This window comes from Bombina bombina, chromosome 7 (genome assembly GCF_027579735.1).
Source record: "Bombina bombina isolate aBomBom1 chromosome 7, aBomBom1.pri, whole genome shotgun sequence".
NCBI lineage: Eukaryota > Metazoa > Chordata > Amphibia > Anura > Bombinatoridae > Bombina > Bombina bombina.
In genome coordinates this window covers 516,123,722-516,143,254 of record NC_069505.1, presented here as the reverse complement: position 1 = coordinate 516,143,254, position 19,533 = coordinate 516,123,722, and the positions used below count along the sequence as shown (strand labels likewise).

The window sequence follows — 19,533 nt, the reverse complement described above, 5'->3', positions numbered from 1 at the left end:
ATTCTCTTGGTATCCTTTGGATAGGGAAAAGCAATGCACTACTCAGAGCTAGCTGCTGATTGTATTCATCTAGCTCCCAGTAGTGCATTGTTGCTCCTTCAATAAAGGATACCAAGAGAATGAAGCAAATTAACAGAAGTTAAGTGGAAGACCCATCTGATTGCAAGAACAGACTAAGGTGATCCTCACACCTGATCTTTATACCTGTAGATTGGGATATATTGCCTAACAGACCGGACCTACTCAACCTTTAGAAAGATTCACCTACCTCTCAAGAAGATTCACCTGTCCCTTTAAAATAGACTTACCTGTCCCAAAATTTTGTCCACCTGATGACTAAATCAGATCAACAAAACCCAGTATCTCAGTAAACTACCACAAGAAATGATCTACTAGTCCTCATAGTATTAGACATACAAACTTACACTTGAAAACAAGAATCACTTTTGAAACTTTCATTCTCCCTTCTCTTTAAATGTGTAAATTACTTTAGATGTACATCTGGTCTATGTTCCCATTAGAGGTGGTAAGGCAAAGATTTATGAGAATTCAAGAATACCTGGGATATGTATAAAGCTATCCTAAGAAATCATTAAGTGAATGTTTCAGAAACAAACAAAGGCGCTTTGGTTTTTACCTGCTTTTAAAATAAAATGTTTCTATCGTAGATTTAGCCCAATGTTGAATGGCTTTATCGGCCATATATATAATTTTTCCTACGGATTACCATGCTGTTTTTAACAACAAAAAGAGCATAATCTCAGAATATTAAGGGGATATAGTGAATGTTAATGCAAATTCTCTATTACAAAACACATAAGACTATGAAGCTAGTGAAGTATGGCATAGAACTGGTAAGACGGTGGCACATTGCCCAAGCCACTAATTGATGGATTTAAATCGATCTGGTCAGGGTCCTGAGTGGGAAGGAATGTGAAGTTTTGCAAGATGGTGGTAAAAAAAATGAAAAGTTCCATGCGTGCCAAACTCTCACCAAGACAGATCCGCTTCCCTGAAAAAGAGAATGAGAGCCAGGCCAATCATCTTTGCTTAATAACAACTGCAAGAATAAGAGGTCTCTGTTCCTGATATGACCAACGTGTACTAATGATTCTAAAAAGATTAAGGGCCCAGTCTTTGCTAGCTTTAATGTACACTAATGACAGTGACATGTTTATCATCACAGTCCCTGCTACGTCTAAGATGTACTAATAACAGTGACGTGTTCATGGGCTTAATCCGTTTAGAGTCAAAGGGCTCCATGTACTAAGAGGCGGGCGGACAGCTTCTTAACTCGCGAAGCTGTCCGCCCGCCTCAGCTACACACGGGCAGTGGATCTATTGATCCGCTTGCCCGTATGTATCATTACACTCTCAGCGGAGTGTGTAATGCCCGCCCCTTCAGTCGCGCGACCAATCACGCGACTGAAGGGGCTGTCAATCACTGAGAGCGAGCGAGCTCTCGGTGATTTTGCTTCGCCACCTAAGAGGTGGCGTAGGGTGTAGGAAGCAGCGGTCTAATGACCGCTGCTTCTTACATTGCGGGAAGCAAGCTCGCATATGCGAACCTGCCCCGCAAAGCTCCGGAGTAGCTTTCGCTGCTTTTACATGGAGCCCAAAGGGTACTAATGTTAGTGACTTGTTTATGTGCTCAGTTTAGGGCCAACGAGTACTAATAACAGGGATGTGTTTAAAGGTTCAGATCAGGACCAAAGTACACTAATGATAGGGATATGAATAAAAGCTATGTCATTTTTTAAAATGTACTAACAAATATGACATCTTATGGATACCAAACTGTACCAAGGGCAAATACATATTTATGTGTTAAGTGACATTTGATAAACTCCAAGGGGACGATTTATCATCGGTCCGTCTGACATGTCCAACATACGCTGTCAGTATTTATCATTGCACAAGCAGTTCTTGTGAACTGCTTGTGCAATGCCACCCCTGCAGGGGGTGTCAATCAGCCCAATCGTAAAGGATCAGGCGGATTGATGTCCGCAGCCTCAGAGCAGGCGGACCAGTTAAGGAGCAGTGGTCTTAAGACTGTTGCTTCATAACTGCTGTTTCTGGTGACCCTGAAGGCTCGCGCAGAAACAGGGTCATCAGGGGCCATTCGGGCCCCGGATAAATCGGCCCCCAAATCCCTACTTGTTTAAGAGCTCAATGTAATTACATTTATATATAATTATTTCTTGTAATTGTGTCTTTACAATCTCTACTTTTTAACAAAGTGTTTTCTTACTTATTTACCTGAGGAGAAAGGCATGAAGGCCTCATTGCTCTGAAATTTGTTGTTTTCATCCAAGAAATTGTGAGGGTCAAATTTTGCTGGATCTTTAAACTTAGTTGGGTCATTGTGTACTGAGCTGAGCACTGGAATAATGTTGGTACCCTGGGGATAAGAGAAAGAAAGACTAATCACTCATCCTGGTTTGCCTTCAACTCATTGCTCTTTCTCATTTATTACTGTCACTGAGCACCCAAGTTGCTCACTCAAGGCCCTAATCTCTAAAGCTCTCTAAAGATCTCAGGGCTTGTGAGATTCTATAAGAAACCTCACTATTACTATGAAGCCCCTGCTGTAATTCTCTAAAAGCATTTCTTACCTTGACAACAGTGTGTTTTGCAAAGGGGGTGTTCCCTGCATTTAAGTATATGAAGGCAATGCATACATTAAAATTAGGTTATAGAGATCCACCCGAGATGGAGGTAAACTTTCTGCTGCATCTAACAGGGACGATTCAAACTTCCAGCTTAAATAGCGGGCTTATAAATTTATTATAGCCCTCAGGGTGACCCCACAGCCTTATCAGATGGGTGTTCTACGCCGGATTGGAATTGCAGCGCTGTGTTAGTCATGATCGGGGAAACAATGATCACTACTTCAGTCTTAAGTGACCCTGGGCTCTGTGTACCATATGGGCAAAGTCTTCCTAACCTGAGATTGTGTCTGTAGGGGGACTCCAACCTGCTAAGTGGATTTGGACTATACACCATATTGGATTGCTTTGCAGTTTAAGAGTAATTTGCCTCCCAGTAGCTGTACAAAAGCTGGAGTTGGGTGATATTGGACTCTTTGCAGCAGAGGCCTCATTCTCCCGCCCATGCATCTGGCTTCTCTATAACTTTGGCTTTGGCACACCCTAATGAGAGCTGTGCTGTTCGATATGTGGGTCCTTATTGCTATACACATAACTTAATCACTTTTTTCTCTTTGGATAACATTATGATGTTTATTGTTCACATTTATCTAGTAGTGTACAGTACTATGCATGAAATAGGCTTGCCTTTAACTATGTATACAGTCTTTCCCTAGTTTACAGGGCATATATAATTATCTATAATTGTGATCACTGGTACAATCTCTGATATATTTGTGGCTTTAACTGGAGATAGGGATATGTGAATCTTGTCAGTTTTTATTTTTTCTCTAAGGGTTTCAAAGGTGATGCACCCGCAATCTAATGATGAGGATTTTCTCTCCTCTTCCCAACATCCAACCTTTAAAATATTGTTTCCTATAAGGAAATTTCCCATATTCTCATTACCTGTATATACTAGCAGCTAAATACATATCCATAATGATATCCTAGTTACTTTTGAAGCCCCTATGTAACTTACCCTAAGGTTCCAAGTGGGGTATTAATGTTTATTTGATTTTTCCCAAAGAAAAAGCTGAGATTTAAACGTATTGGGTCTCACATACTGGGAAAAAAGACCAAGGTATAACCACAAATTTTCTTTTCTTTTTTTTATTCTATGGCACAGCCCTCCTCCAATATCTTGATTACTATTAAATTTACAATTGACTTCTCACAGATTTGATCTCTAATAGGTAGATTACGAGTTTTGCGTTACGGCTTTTAACTCTGAAAAAATGGCAATTTCAGTGTAATGGCAGTAATGCACTATTACGAGTCATGTCGGTATTGCTATACCACAAGCATTTTAGCCTGTAACGCAACGTCCATTCCGCACTCAAAAAAATGACGTTTTTGTGTGGGATTTTCATAGCGCCAGTATTACAGGTAGTGCGGTCCAGCTAAAATGCTTGCATTACAGCCTATACCGACACGATCCATACCGCCATCTGAGAGCAGTAGTTATAAGTTTTGTGTAACAAAAATGTTTCACAAAACTAAACTGTTACAAAGTACACTAACACCCATTAACTACCTATTAACCCTTAAAACGCAGCCCTCCTGCACCGCAAACACTATATTAAACTTATTAGCCCCTAATCCGCTGCCCATCCACATTGCGACTATTAAATAAAGTTATTAACCCCTAATCTGCCACCCACCCACATCGCCGACACTATAAATGTTATTAACCCCTAAACCTCCAGCCTCCCACATCGCCGCCACTAAATAAACCTATTAACCCCTAAACCTCCGGCCTCCCACATCTCCACAACTAAATAAACCTATTAACCCCTAAAGCGCCTGCCCCCCACATTGCAAAACACTAAATTAAACTATTAACCCATAAACCTAACACACCCTAACTTTAAATTAAAATTACAATATAACTATCTTTAAATAAATAAAAACTTACCTGTGAAATAAAAATAAAGCTACCATTAAACTATAAATTAACCTAAACTTACTATTCTCATAAAATAAAAAATACTACCAATTAAAAAATCTAAATTACAAATTTAAAAAAACCAAACACTACGAGAAAAATTTAAAACTCTAACGGCTAGATTTAGAGTTTTGTCGGTAACGACCCGCGTAGCTAATGCTGGCTTTTTTCTGGACGCACCTTTTAAATACCGCTGGTATTGAGAGTTCACAGAATGGCTGCGTTAGGCTCCAAAAAAGGAGCGTATAGCATATTTAACGCAACTTCAACTCTCGATACCAGAGTTGCTTACGGACGCGGCCAGCCTCAAAAACGTGCTCGTGCACGATTCCCCCATAGGAAACAATGGGGCTGTTTGAGCTGAAAAAAAACCTAACACCTGCAAAAAAGCCGCGTTCAGCTCCTAACGCAGCCCCATTGTTTGCTATGGGGAAACACTTCCTAAGTCTGCACCTAACACTCTAACATGTACCCCGAGTCTAAACACCCCTAACCTTACACTTATTAACCCCTATTCTGCCGCCCCCGCTATTGCTGACCCCTGTATATTATTTTTAACCCCTAATCTGCCGCTCCGTAAACCGCCGCTACTTACATTATCCCTATGTACCCCTAATCTGCTGCCCCTAACACCGCCGACCCCTATATTATATTTATTAACCCCTAATCTGCCCCCCACAACGTCGCCTCCACCTGCCTACACTTATTAACCCCTAATCTGCCGACCGGACCTGAGCACTACTATAATAAAGTTATTAACCCCTAATCCGCCTCACTAACCCTATAATAAATAGTATTAACCCCTAATCTGCCCTCCCTAACATCGCCGACACCTAACTTCAAACATTAACCCCTAATCTGCCGACTGGAGCTCACCGCTATTCTAATAAATGTATTAACCCCTAAAGCTAAGTCTAACCCTAACACTAACACCCCCCTAAATTAAATATAATTTTAATCTAACGAAATTAATTAACTCTTATTAAATAAATTATTCCTATTGAAAGCTAAATACTTACCTGTAAAATAAATCCTAATATAGCTACAATATAAATTATAATTATATTATAGCTATTTTAGGATTAATATTTATTTTACAGGTAACTTTGTAATTATTTTAACCAGGTACAATAGCTATTAAATAGTTAAGAACTATTTAATAGCTAAAATAGTTAAAATAATTACAAATTTACCTGTAAAATAAATCCTAACCTAAGTTACAATTAAACCTAACACTACACTATCAATAAATTAATTAAATAAAATACCTATAATTATCTACAAATAAACCTAACACTACACTATCAATAAATAAATTAAATACAATTCCTACAAATAAATACAATGAAATAAACTAACTAAAGTACAAAAAATAAAAAAGAACTAAGTTACAAAAAATAAAAAAATATTTACAAACATTAGAAATATATTACAACAATTTTAAACTAATCACACCTACTCTAAGCCCCCTAATAAAATAACAAAGCCCCCCAAAATAAAAAAATGCCCTACCCTATTCTAAATTACTAAAGTTCAAAGCTCTTTTACCTTACCAGCCCTGAACAGGGCCCTTTGCGGGCCATGCCCCAAGAAGTTCAGCTCTTTTGCCTGTAAAAAAAAACATACAATACCCCCCCCAACATTACAACCCACCACCCACATAACCCTAATCTAACCCAAACCCCCCTTAAATAAACCTAACACTAAGCCCCTGAAGATCTCCCTACCTTGAGTCGTCTTCACCCAGCCGAGCCAAATTCTTCATCCAAGCGGAGCAAGAAGAGGTCCTCCATCCGGTAGAAGTCTTCATCCAAGCGGGGCAGAAGAGGTCTTCCATCCGATTGAAGTCTTCATCCAAGAGGCATCTTCTATCGTTCCCATCCGGAGCGGAGCGGCAGCATCCTGAAGACCCCCGACGTGGAACATCCATCCTGGCCGACGACTGAACGACAAATGACGGTTCCTTTAAATGACGTCATCCAAGATGGCGTCCCTCGAATTCCGATTGGCTGATAGGATTCTATCAGCCAATCGGAATTAAGGTAGGAAAAATCTGATTGGCTGATTGAATCAGCCAATCAGATTGAGCTCGCATTCTATTGGCTGATTGGAACAGCCAATAGAATGCGAGCTCAATCTGATTGGCTGATTGGATCAGCCAATCAGATTGAACTTGATTCTGATTGGCTGATTCCATCAGCCAATCAGAATATTCCTACCTTAATTCCGATTGGCTGATAGAATCCTATCAGCCAATCGGAATTCGAGGGACGCCATCTTGGATGACGTCATTTAAAGGAACCGTCATTCGTCGTTCAGTCGTCGGCCAGGATGGACGTTCCACGTCGGAGGTCTTCAGGATGCTGCCGCTCCGCTCCGGATGGATGACGATAGAAGATGCCTCTTGGATGAAGACTTCAATCGGATGGAAGACCTCTTCTGCCCCGCTTGGATGAAGACTTCTACCGGATGGAGGACCTCTTCTTGCTCCGCTTGGATGAAGAATTTGGCTCGGCTGGGTGAAGACGACTCAAGGTAGGGAGATCTTCAGGGGCTTAGTGTTAGGTTTATTTAAGGGGGGTTTGGGTTAGATTAGGGGTATGTGGGTGGTGGGTTGTAATGTGGGGGGGGGGTATTGTATGTTTTTTTTTACAGGCAAAAGAGCTGAACTTCTTGGGGCATGCCCCGCAAAGGGCCCTGTTCAGGGCTGGTAAGGTAAAAGAGCTTTGAACTTTAGTAATTTAGAATAGGGTAGGGCATTTTTTTATTTTGGGGGGCTTTGTTATTTTATTAGGGGGCTTAGAGTAGGTGTAATTAGTTTAAAATTGTTGTAATATATTTCTAATTTTTGTAAATATTTTTTTATTTTTTTGTAACTTAGTTCTTTTTTATTTTTTGTACTTTAGTTAGTTTATTTAATTGTATTTATTTGTAGGAATTGTATTTAATTTATTTATTGATAGTGTAGTGTTAGGTTTAATTGTAGATAATTATAGGTATTTTATTTAATTAATTTATTGCTAGTGTAGTGTTTGGTTTAATTGTAACTTAGGTTAGGATTTATTTTACAGGTAATTTTGTAATTATTTTAACTATTTTAGCTATTAAATAGTTCTTAACTATTTAATAGCTATTGTACATGGTTAAAATAATTACAAAGTTACCTGTAAAATAAATATTAATCCTAAAATAGCTATAATATAATTATAATTTATATTGTAGCTATATTAGGATTTATTTTACAGGTAAGTATTTAGCTTTAAATAGGAATAATTTATTTAATAAGAGTTAATTAATTTCATTAGATTAAAATTATATTTAACTTAGGGGGGTGTTAGTGTTAGAGTTAGACTTAGCTTTAGGGGTTAATACATTTATTAGAATAGCGGTGAGCTCCAGTCGGCAGATTAGGGGTTAATAATTGAAGTTAGGTGTCGGCGATGTTAGGGAGGGCAGATTAGGGGTTAATAAATATAATATAGGGGTCGGCGGTGTTAGGGGCAGCAGATTAGGTGTACATAGCTATAATGTAGGTGGCGGCTCTTTGCGGTCGGCAGATTAGGGGTTAATTATTGTAGGTAGCTGGCTGCGACGTTGTGGGGGGCAGGTTAGGGGTTAATAAATATAATATAGGGGTCGGCGGTGTTAGGGGCAGCAGATTAGGGGTACATAAGTATAACGTAGGTGGCGGTCGGCAGATTAGGGGTTAAAAAAATTTAATCGAGTGTCGGCGATGTGGGGGGACCTCGGTTTAAGGGTACATAGGTAGTTTATGGGTGTTAGTGTACTTTAGAGCACAGTAGTTAAGAGCTTTATGAACCGGCGTTAGCCCAGAAAGCTCTTAACTCCTGGCTTTTTTCTGCGGCTGGAGTTTTGTCGTTAGAATTCTAACGCTCACTTCAGACACGACTCTAAATACCGGAGTTAGAAAGATCCCATTGAAAATATAGGATACGCAAATGACGTAAGGGGATCTGCGGTATGGAAAAGTAGCGGCTGAAAAGTGAGCGTTAGACCCTTTTTTGAATGACTCCAAATGCCGGCGGTAGCCTAAAACCAGCGTTAGGAGCCTCTAACACTGGTTTTCACGGCTACCGCCAAACTCCAAATCTAGGCCTAAAATTGCAAAAAATAATAAACACTAAATTATGAAAAATAAAAAACACTAAGCTTCCAAAAAATAATAAACGAAATTATCAAAAATAAAAACAATTACACCTAATCTAATAGCCCTATATACATAAAGAAGCCCCCTCAAAATAAAAACACCCCCTAGCCTACAATAAACTACCAATAGCCTTTAAAAGGGCCTTTTGTAGGGCATTGCCCTAAGTTAACCAGCTTTTACCTGTATATACAAAGTCCCCCCAACAGTAAAATCCATCAACCAACCAACCCCCCAAAATAAAAAAAAACTAACTCTAAAAAAAACCTTAGCTACCCATTGCCCCTAAAAGGACGTTTGTGTGGGCATTGCCCTTAAAAGGGCATTCAGCTCTTTTTCATTGCCCTTAAAATGGCATTTAGCTCTTTTTCAAATTGCCCAAACCCTAATCTGAAAAAAAACACCCCAAAAAAATAAAAAAAAAAATACCTAAAACTAACCCCAGAATTTCTACTCACAGTTCCTGAAGTCTGGACATCCATCTGCATCCAGGCGGCGACATCTTCATCAATCGTGGGAGCGTCTTCTATCTTTATCCCAGCAGCGTAGAGCGGAGCGGGCGAAGACATCCAGCATGGAGCGTCCTCTTCATACGGTCCCCGCCTTACACTGAAGCTTCAATGCAAGGAAGCCGTTTCAAAATGGCGTACCTTGCATTTCTATTGACTGATTTGATTCTTCAAACTCAAATCAGCCAATAGGGTGAGAGCTTCTGAAATCCTATTGGCTGTTCAAAACCTCCTAGGTTTACACCTGCAGTACTTTATCATGATTTCATACTATTTTAAGATTAAGCTAATATACATAGTGTTCCTATTATAGTAATACTAAGATGTTTTTGTGTATATGATAGGTCTACTATGAATATTGACTATGTTTTAATGCTACTCCTCTAACCATAACTGAGAGACTTGTCATAGACTACACCTCGACTAATAATAGCAGCCACAGATCCCTGCGCAATGGGTATTGATCATAAAAACAGGGGTCGGAGGATGCTTGTAATTAATGAAACGTGGTGAGAACTTGTTCGATTAGACCAAAGACAGATTTTGGTGTTCTCCCAGTCAGTTGTAGTTAATTGATTGCATATTTGTGTAGACTTGTTTATATGCCACGCAGTCTTTACATACATACAGCTAGATTACAAATTGTGCGTTATGCGTGAAAAAGCCTCATAACGCTGCTTTTTCACTACCGCTGGTTACAAAAATAACCATCTCCACTCAAATCCATAACATAAACCCAGACCCAGTAGTTAATGATATACCGCTAACAAAAGCATCCACAAATCACTTCAATAACATTACACAAAGTACACTTACACTCATACAAACACTCCACAATATTTAATTTTCAGATTAAAATTTTTCATGTCAAAATAGAACGGATCAAAGTTACGAGATCTCGGGTGTTTGAAAAAAAAAAAAGGCACACAAAACCATTTTACATTCACTTACATAGACAGACGGGAACATACACTCATCTAGCTACATCTACAAATACAATACAAATATTATCACATATATACACAAATCGATACATACAAACAATATACAGCACATTACCTACACAAAACAGCTACTTTTTCACACAAGAACATGACGTCACTCACTTTACGCTCAACACAAGTGTTGGATTTTATTTCTCTTCAAATTTTTCTCGTCCATTGACTTCTATGGGGAAGATGTGCTCGTGCACGTGACCAGCAGATTTACCTAACGCACACAAATGCGTAGACTTGAAAACTCGTAATACCAGTGTTACAATTGTGGCACTAACTCATTCTTTCTTGCGTTAGTCCCACTATGACAAATAGATCAATAATTTACTATTTCCCTATGGAGTTATGGCTTTTACTTGTGTGAACATCACTACAACATCAAAATCTTAAAGGAAATTACATGACATCAACTACAAATCACCATCACCAATACAAAATCGCTTTTAAAAATTACATCATATTTAAACGGACAGAAAATTAATTTTCACATTTAATTATTCACTAACAGTAGCCAATTGTAAACACGTCTCATTTACCTCTATTATAACATTTAATTTATTCAACTCATATGCTTGGATGAACAGCATATCTACATAGGCTCACCACATGATGATTGATGGATGCACATACATGCCTTTTGTCATTGACTCATACATATGCATTGATATTCATGGAAAAGAAAACATATAAACAATTAACACATTTACATAATACAACTATATTGGAAGGTTGCTTAACATTGGATTCTCTCTCGTAATCACGAAACATCAATTATGGATTTAGTGTCCCTTTAACATCACAATTTACTCATAATATACCATTAGGAATTACGTACAATAATAACAGATCATTAGAAAATATTAGAGCTGTCACTTTTTGGGAAGGAACAACAATGCTATACTGCTTTATGTAAATCAGCATATGTGGGAGAGAATCACAATACATACATAGATGTACATAACACACATCACACAACAACAAAGCATACATTTATCTTTTTAATCATCACACAAGAAGAATGTGTCAAACTACAACAACAGAATGAAGATTTGCAAACTAGACAGGCAGGTTGCTAATATGATGATGTAATTTGAAGCTTCAAACATACAGATTACAGCATTGGGACTGTACCGCCCCTTTCAACAGTTTCTCACTTAATACTACATATATGTAAACTAGAGGGTTGGAAGATTTTCATTTTTATTACGATTTCAATGGGACGCGTAAAATATTAACATTTCGCCAATCACTTATATATACAATATTATAGCTGTCACCCATTACTTTATCGTTTTCAAACAATATTGCAGCAACATTGATCGATCAGATTCTATGCCATGTCTATGCACACATTATACACAAGTACGCACTTTTATTCATGTTAGCGTGGACGTGTGCTTTTTACTATAACATCGCGTTTAATAAGTATTTATTACGCATATGAACAAACATCATGAAGATGCACTGTATATGTTACATTTTACACTTTCACATTACGATTCATTGGGGGGAAACAAAATTTCAGCAAACACCTAAAAATCCGCCCACTTTGAAAGCATTCGCGCCGCTCACATACAATCAAGTGTATACAATCAGCAATCATAACGAAGTCGCTACCATTGGACTAATTGCACTATAAATCCCCCAAACAACATGTCCAAAGCGTCCCTTGTGATCGACATTGTATCAAATTGCTTTTGTGTTTTTGCATACCTTGTTACTCCTTGAGACCCACCTTGGATAACATGAGCGACTTCTAGGTGTATGACAAGTATAGGCTCAATTGTGAACAGCTCAATAGCCTTTACGATGTACTTAAACCTCATATGGAGCCATGTAGACGTATGCGGACTGCAATCCTTGGCATGACCAAGATGCTAAGTTGCATTCATGTCCTGGCCTCCGGAAGTTTTCAATCCGGAGAGGGGTACATGCATGGGCTGTCTCAGGGTACCTTCTCTGTGGTTTTTGACAACTTTCTGGATGCCATGGTACAAGTAAGTAAGCATTACATAGGATTCCCTCAAAATGATGGTGATTGGAGGCGCCTGAAGAGGGAATTCTATGCAATAGCTCGAATGCCTAATGTCTTGGGAGCAATAGATTACACCCACATTGCGCTGCGTGCTCCAGCAGATGACGTGCCCTTCCGAAATCGCAAACACTTCCATAGTCTGAACGTGCAGTTTGCACAGTGATCTCTGTGGAAGTGTGCCTGGTGGCACAGGAAACGCATCAGATCTTTCCAGTTGCCTACAGATGTTTCTTTGGATAAAGAAATAGAATGGAAGGAGAATATTAAAGAAATGGAATTGATTATATCAGAGCCATCAGTTCCAGCCTGAGGAAGGCTTTCTATGCAAGATCGGCAGTTTGGAGACCTGAAGCCATAGGATTCCAGTGTTGCCTGTCACGACGGGGATTCCTTTGTACAGCCAGCTGGTTTGCTGCTAAAGCACCAGCCCGCTCCCACTGGCACAATAGAGTGCCTTCAAGTTTGTGAGTACCCTGTGTCTTGTCTTGTTTGGATATTGTGGTTCTTGTTGATCTACACATGTGGCGCCTCTGTTTCTGTTGCAGTTTTCCATCATAGAAGTTTCATCATCCCTTCGGGTGAAGACCGAGAGCTGCCTTTCCACTGTATGGACATTTGAGGATACCTGTTGGACTATCCCTTATATTTACACTAGTCACGACTAGTGCTGTGTCTGTATATATTTTAATTTTATCTTTTACATATTTTTATTTACATTCATATTGTATTTTGAGATATATATACATACTAACCCTTGGGTTAAGATTGTGTATTGCATTTTAGCGCCTCCTATAGGAGTTTTGTGATATATAGGATTACGGGTACTCCTGTTTTTGTAGATTTACTTTATAATCTATATAATCTTTCTTAGATATCCATATATTTTTAAAATAAAAATTATTGGTTATTTATTCTGCTTTAGTTCTTTCAAAGATAATATAGTTTAAATTATCTTTAAATCAAACGTAATTTAATTTTACTTTTATACCAAGCTATTTATTGTATGGCATATTGATAATTTTTCACTATAGTGGAGTCATTTGAATGGTCAGTTAACTATAGATATATCAAAATATAATTTTTCACAGTTATACTTTTTACTTGTTTGAGTGTATCACATTTCTATAGGTATTTCCGTTACCCTTTATTTTAATTTAGTTTATTTATACAATTTCAACTACACCTATTCCTAATGGTTTGATCCTTAAAGGGACATTAAACACATAATTAGATTTCCCGATTCAGACAGATAATACAATTTTAAACACCATTCAAACTTACTTCAGTTATCTAATTTAATTAATTGTTTAGATATCCTTTGTTGAATAAAGAGAAATGCACATGGGTTAGCCAATTACACAAGGCATCTATGTGCAGCCACCAATCAGCAGCACCTGAGCCTATCTAGCTATGCTTTTAGGGAATAAGAATTGAAAATTTTAGATGTTGCTTGTTTGGCACATATATGTATATGCATAAACATGGGATTAAGTCAGGAGATCAGACTATCTATCCAAGATAATACACATATTTGTGGTTTTAAATTCCCAAAAATAATTCATAGACCAACATGAATCATATTTCATGCATTATATACTCTGCTGATAATATTATCATTTCCCTCCTGGATTTAGGAACAATGGCAGCACTGAAACGACTCTCCCTTACATGGGAACATTACCTAACCCATGTTAATAACACCACCGGAGGCTGGCTGCAACTATTCAATGCATACACGGGACTCAAACTGTGGAGAGAGGGAATTAGGGTGAGACATAACCTTTCCTATGCACCCATAATTTCTCAAAGACTGAGACCTTCTATTATACCCTCTTGCTAATTGGAACTTTCTATGAGGACCTTGCGGTCTGAAGTTTTAAGTTCATAACAGTTCTGGGGACTTAATGTCTAAGATAATGATTATCTTTAGTGTTTATCTTATCTATTATGTTAGCCTACTGTATTATTTTTCTCACCCCACTTAAAGCAATCATATTTTACTATATTAGCACTGTTTGCTACTCATATTTGTTCTGCACTTTACGATTTTTGAGATGGGTCAATTTGCATGCATACCCTACATTTATTTTTGGATTATATATTTATTTTATGCCCCTACTCACTATAGATTAGCAGCAAGCACGGTAGCCATAACGGGGGTTTATCTTTCTACAGAGTACAACACAATCTGCTATATGGTATACACTCTTCTATGAAATGCTGTATTATACGGAAGATACAAGTAAAGATTTATTATACTGTAAAAAAAAAAAAAAAGCACCCATAACTTTTCAGAAGTTAAGACCTTCTATTATGCCCCCTTACTATCTGGATCTTTTGATGAAGACCTGGCGGTCTGAAGTTTTAAGCTCATAACCGTACTGGGAACTTACTGTTTAAGATGATGTTTATCCTTCGTGTTTATCTTATCTAAATTATTAGCCTACTGTTTGAAACTGCTAGTGTGGTTTGCATTACGTTGCTCTATTTCCTTATATTTCTTGCTCCACTTAAAACAACAGTATTGTAGTTATATTAACACTCGTAATTACGAGATTACGAGTTTTTCGTTATGAACTGTGCGGTGCTAACGAGCAGTTTTGTCTCCCTGCTCACTTACCTGCAGCGCTGGTATTACGGGTTTTTACAAACCCGGCATTAACAGGCAAAAAGTGAGCGTTGAGAAAAATTGTGCTCCTGACCGCACTTCAATACCAGCGCTGGTTAAGTCAGCGGTGAGCTGGTCGTACGTGCTCGTGCACGATTTCCCCATAGACATCAATGGGGAGAGCCGGCTGAGAAAAAGTCTAACACCTGCCAAAAAGCAGCGTAAAACTCAGTAACGCAGCCCCATTGATTCCTATGGGGAAATAAAATTTATGTTTACACCTAACACCCTAACATGAACCCCGAGTCTAAACACCCCTAATCTTACACTTATTAACCCCTAATCTGTCGCCTCCCACATCGCCGCCACCTACATTTTATTTATTAACCCCTAATCTGCTGCTCCAGACACCGCCGCCACCTATATTATACTTATTAACCCCTAATCTGCTACCCCCAACATCGCCGACAACTACATTATATTTTTGAACCCCTAATCTACCGCTCCAGACATCACTGCCACTATAATAAACATATTAACCCCTAAACCGCCGCACTCCCGCCTCGCAAACACTAGTTAAATAATATTAACCCCTAATCTGCTATCCCTAACATCGCCGCCACCTACCTACATTTATTAACCCCTAATCTACCGTCCCCAACGTCGCCGCCACTATATTAAATGTATTAACCTCTAAATCTAAGTCTAACCCTAAAACCCCCTACCTTAAATATAATTTAAATAAATCTAAATAAAATGCCTATCATTAACTACATTATTCCTATTTAAAACTAAATACTTACCTATAAAATAAACCCTAAAATAGCTACAATATAATTAATAGTTACATTGTAGCTAGCTTAGGGTTTATTTTTATTTTACAGGCAAGTTTGTAATTATTTTAACTAGGTAGAATAGTTATTAAATAGTTATTATTAGCTGTAAAATAAAACCTAACCTAAGTTACACTAACACCTAACACTACACTACAATTAAATAAATGACCTAAATTAAATACAATTAGCTAAAGTACAAACCCCCCCCCACTAAATTACAGAAAATAATAAACAAATTACAAGATATTTAAACTAATTACACCTAATCTAATAGCCCTATCAAAATAAAAAAAAGCCCCCCCCAAAATAAAAAAAAACCCTAGCCTAAACTAAACTACCAATAGCCCTTAAAAGGGCCTTTTGCGGGGCATTGCCCCAAAGAAATCAGGGGCGCGATCCTATATAGATCGTAGTTTGCGGCGCTAGCGAGGGAACCCCCGCCGCCCATAGTTTAAGCTCGCAACTCAAGCTATCCCATATACGGCGCCGTCAGATGCTAAAGTGCCGTAAGTTGGATAAACCAGCGATGTCCAGAAATCTGCGTAAGTACAAATTTCTGGAGTCGTCAGTGACTTACGGCACTTTAGAAACTGCCGGCGCTACAAAACCTGACTAAGTTATTAAATCTCCCGTACTGTCTAACACGTCTCCCAAACATAGCCCGACACGTATACCCCTCTATCCGCTATCCCCCCCCACTCTCTTAATAATAAAAAATGTATTAACCCCTAAACCGCCGCACCTAATAAAGTTATTAACCCCTAAACCGCCGCTCCCGGACCCCGCCGCACCTAATAAAGTTATTAACCCCTAAACCGCCGCTCCCGGACCCCGCCGCCACCTACATTAACTACCCCCTAATGTGAGCCCCTTACTCCGCCGCCAGCTACATTAACTACCCCCTAATGTGAGCTCCTACCCTGCCGCCAGCTACATTAACTACCCCCTAATGTGAGCTCCTACCCCGCCGCCAGCTATATTAAAATTATTAACCCCTAATCTAATCCCCCTACCCCGCCGCCAGCTATATTAAAATTATTAACCCCTAATTTAATCCCCCTACACCGCCGCCAGCTATATTAAATTAATTAACCCCTAATCTAATTCCCCTATACTGCCGCCACCTATATTATATTAATTAACCCCTAAAATACTAAACTATCCCTACCACTAAACCTAAGTCTAACCCTACATATAGCCCTGAAAAGGGCTTTTTGCGTGGCATTACCCCAAAGTAAAGAGCTCTATTGCCAGCCCTTAAAAGGGCTTTTTGCGGGGCTTTGCCCCAAAGTAATCAGCTCTTTTACCAGCCCTTAAAAGGGCTTTTTGCGGGGCATTGTCACAAAGTAATCAGCTCTTTTGCCTATAATCTAAATCCCCCTATACCGCCGCCACCTATAATAAATGTATTACCCCCTAATCTAATCCCCCTACACCGCCGCCACCTATATTAACTATATTACCCCCTAATCTAATCCCCCTACACCGCCGCCACCTATATTAACTATATTAACCCTAATTATATTAGGGTTAATATAGTTAATATAGTTATTATGTTATATATATTAACTATATTAACCCTAATTATATAGGGTTAATATAGCTAATATAATTATATTATATATATATTAAGTATAATAACCCTATCTAACTCTAACACCCCTAACTAAATTCTTATTAAAATAAATCTAATTAATATTAATATTATTAATTAAAATATTCATATTTAAATCTAAATACTTACCTATAAAATAAACCCTAATATAGCTACAATGTAATTAATAATTACATTGTAGCTATTTTAGTGTTTATATTTATTTTACAGGTAACTTGGTATTTATTTTAACTAGGTACAATAGCTATTAAATAGTTAATAACTATTTAATAGCTACCTTGTTAAAATAATTACCAATTTACCTGTAAAATAAATCCTAACCTTAGTTACAAATACACCTATACTATCAATAAATTAAATAAACTACAAATTACAAATTACAAAAAAACAAAACACTAAATTACAAAAGATAAAAAAAAGATTACAAGAATTTTAAGCTAATTACACCTATTCTAAGCCCCCTAATAAAATAACAAAGCCCCCCAAAATAAAAAAAAAATTCCCTACCCTAAACTAAATTACAAAAGTTAACAGCTCTATTACCAGCCCTTAAAAGTGCTTTTTGTGGGGCATGCCCCAAAGTAATCAGCTCTTTTGCCTGTAAAAAAAAACACAATACCACCCCCAACATTACAACCCACCACCCACATACCCATATTCTAACCCACCCAATCCCCCCTTAAAAAAAACTAATACTAAGCCCCAGCCGAACTCTTCATCCAATCCGGGCGATGTCTTCATCCAAGCGGCAAAGAAGAAGTCTTCCATCCGGCGATGTCTTCATCCAAGCGGCAAAGAAGAAGTCTTCCATCCGGCGATGTCTTCATCCAAGCGGCAAAGAAGAGGTCCTCCATCGGGGGGAAGTTTTCCTCCAAGCGGCATCTTCAATCTTCTTTCTTCGGACCTCCGACGCGGAACATCCAGCTGGCCCGACGACTGAAAGACGAATGAAGTTTCCTTTAAATGACGTCATCCAAGATTCTATTGGCTGTTCCGATCAGCCAATAGAATGCGAGCTCAATCTGATTGGCTGATTGGTCAGCCAATCGGATTGAACTTGAATCTGATTGGCTGATAGAGTCAGCCAATCAGATTTTCTTACCTTAAATCCAATTGGCTGATAGAATCCTATCAGCCAATTGGAATTTGAGGGACGCCATCTTGGATGATGTCATTTAAAGGAAACTTCATTCGTCTTTCAGTCGTCGGGCCAGCTGGATGTTCTGCGTCGGAGATCCAAAGAAAGAAGATTGAAGATGCCGCTGGAGGAAAACTTCCCCCCGATGGAGGACCTCTTCTTTGCCGCTTGGATGAAGATATCGCCGGATGGAAGACTTCTTCTTTGCCGCTTGGATGAAGACATCGCCGGATGGAAGACTTCTTCTTTGCCGCTTGGATGAAGACATCGCCCGGATTGGATGAAGAGTTCGGCCGGCTGGGTGAAGACGACTCAAGGTAGGGAGATCTTCTGGGGCTTAGTGTTAGGTTTTTTTAAGGGGGGTTTGGGTGGGTTTAGAGTAGGGGTATGTGGGTGGTGGGTTGTAATGTTGGGGGGTGGTATTGTGTTTTTTTTACAGGCAAAAGAGCTGATTACTTTGGGGCATGCCCCGAAAAAAGCCCTTTTAAGGGCTGGTAATAGAGCTGTTAACTTTTGTAATTTAGTTTAGGGTAGGGAATTTTTTTTATTTTGGGGGGCTTTGTTATTTTATTAGGGGGCTTAGAATAGGTGTAATTAGCTTAAAATTCTTGTAATCTTTTTTTATTTTTTGTAATTTAGTGTTTGTTTTTTTTTTGTAATTTAGTTTAGTGTATTTAATTGTATTTTAGTTTAGATATTTGTAATTTATTTAATTTATTGATAGTGTAGGTGTATTTGTAACTTAGGTTAGGATTTATTTTACAGGTAAATTGGTAATTATTTTAACAAGGTAGCTATTAAATAGTTATTAACTATTTAATAGCTATTGTACCCAGTTAAAATAAATACCAAGTTACCTGTAAAATAAATATAAACCCTAAAATTGCTACAATGTAATTATTAATTACATTGTAGCTATCTTAGGGTTTATTTTATAGGTAAGTATTTAAATTTAAATAGGAATATTTTAATTAATAATATTAATATTAATTAGATTTATTTTAATAAGAATTTAGTTAAGGGTGTTAGAGTTAGA

At 38.2% G+C, this 19,533-nt stretch overlaps 1 protein-coding gene across 1 annotated transcript in view; it reads right to left on the bottom strand.

The window, feature by feature from the left end:
• Positions 1-830: 830 nt before the first annotated feature.
• The window catches only part of LOC128636483 (cytochrome P450 2F2-like), a 142,171-nt gene continuing 123,468 nt past the window's right edge, over positions 831-19,533 (bottom strand). The window contains exons 9-10 of the mRNA XM_053689494.1: positions 2,260-2,401; positions 831-1,012 (exon numbers count right to left, since the gene is read on the bottom strand). Coding sequence (XP_053545469.1) covers positions 831-1,012; positions 2,260-2,401 — 324 coding nt within the window. The remainder of the gene's footprint in view (positions 1,013-2,259; positions 2,402-19,533) is intronic.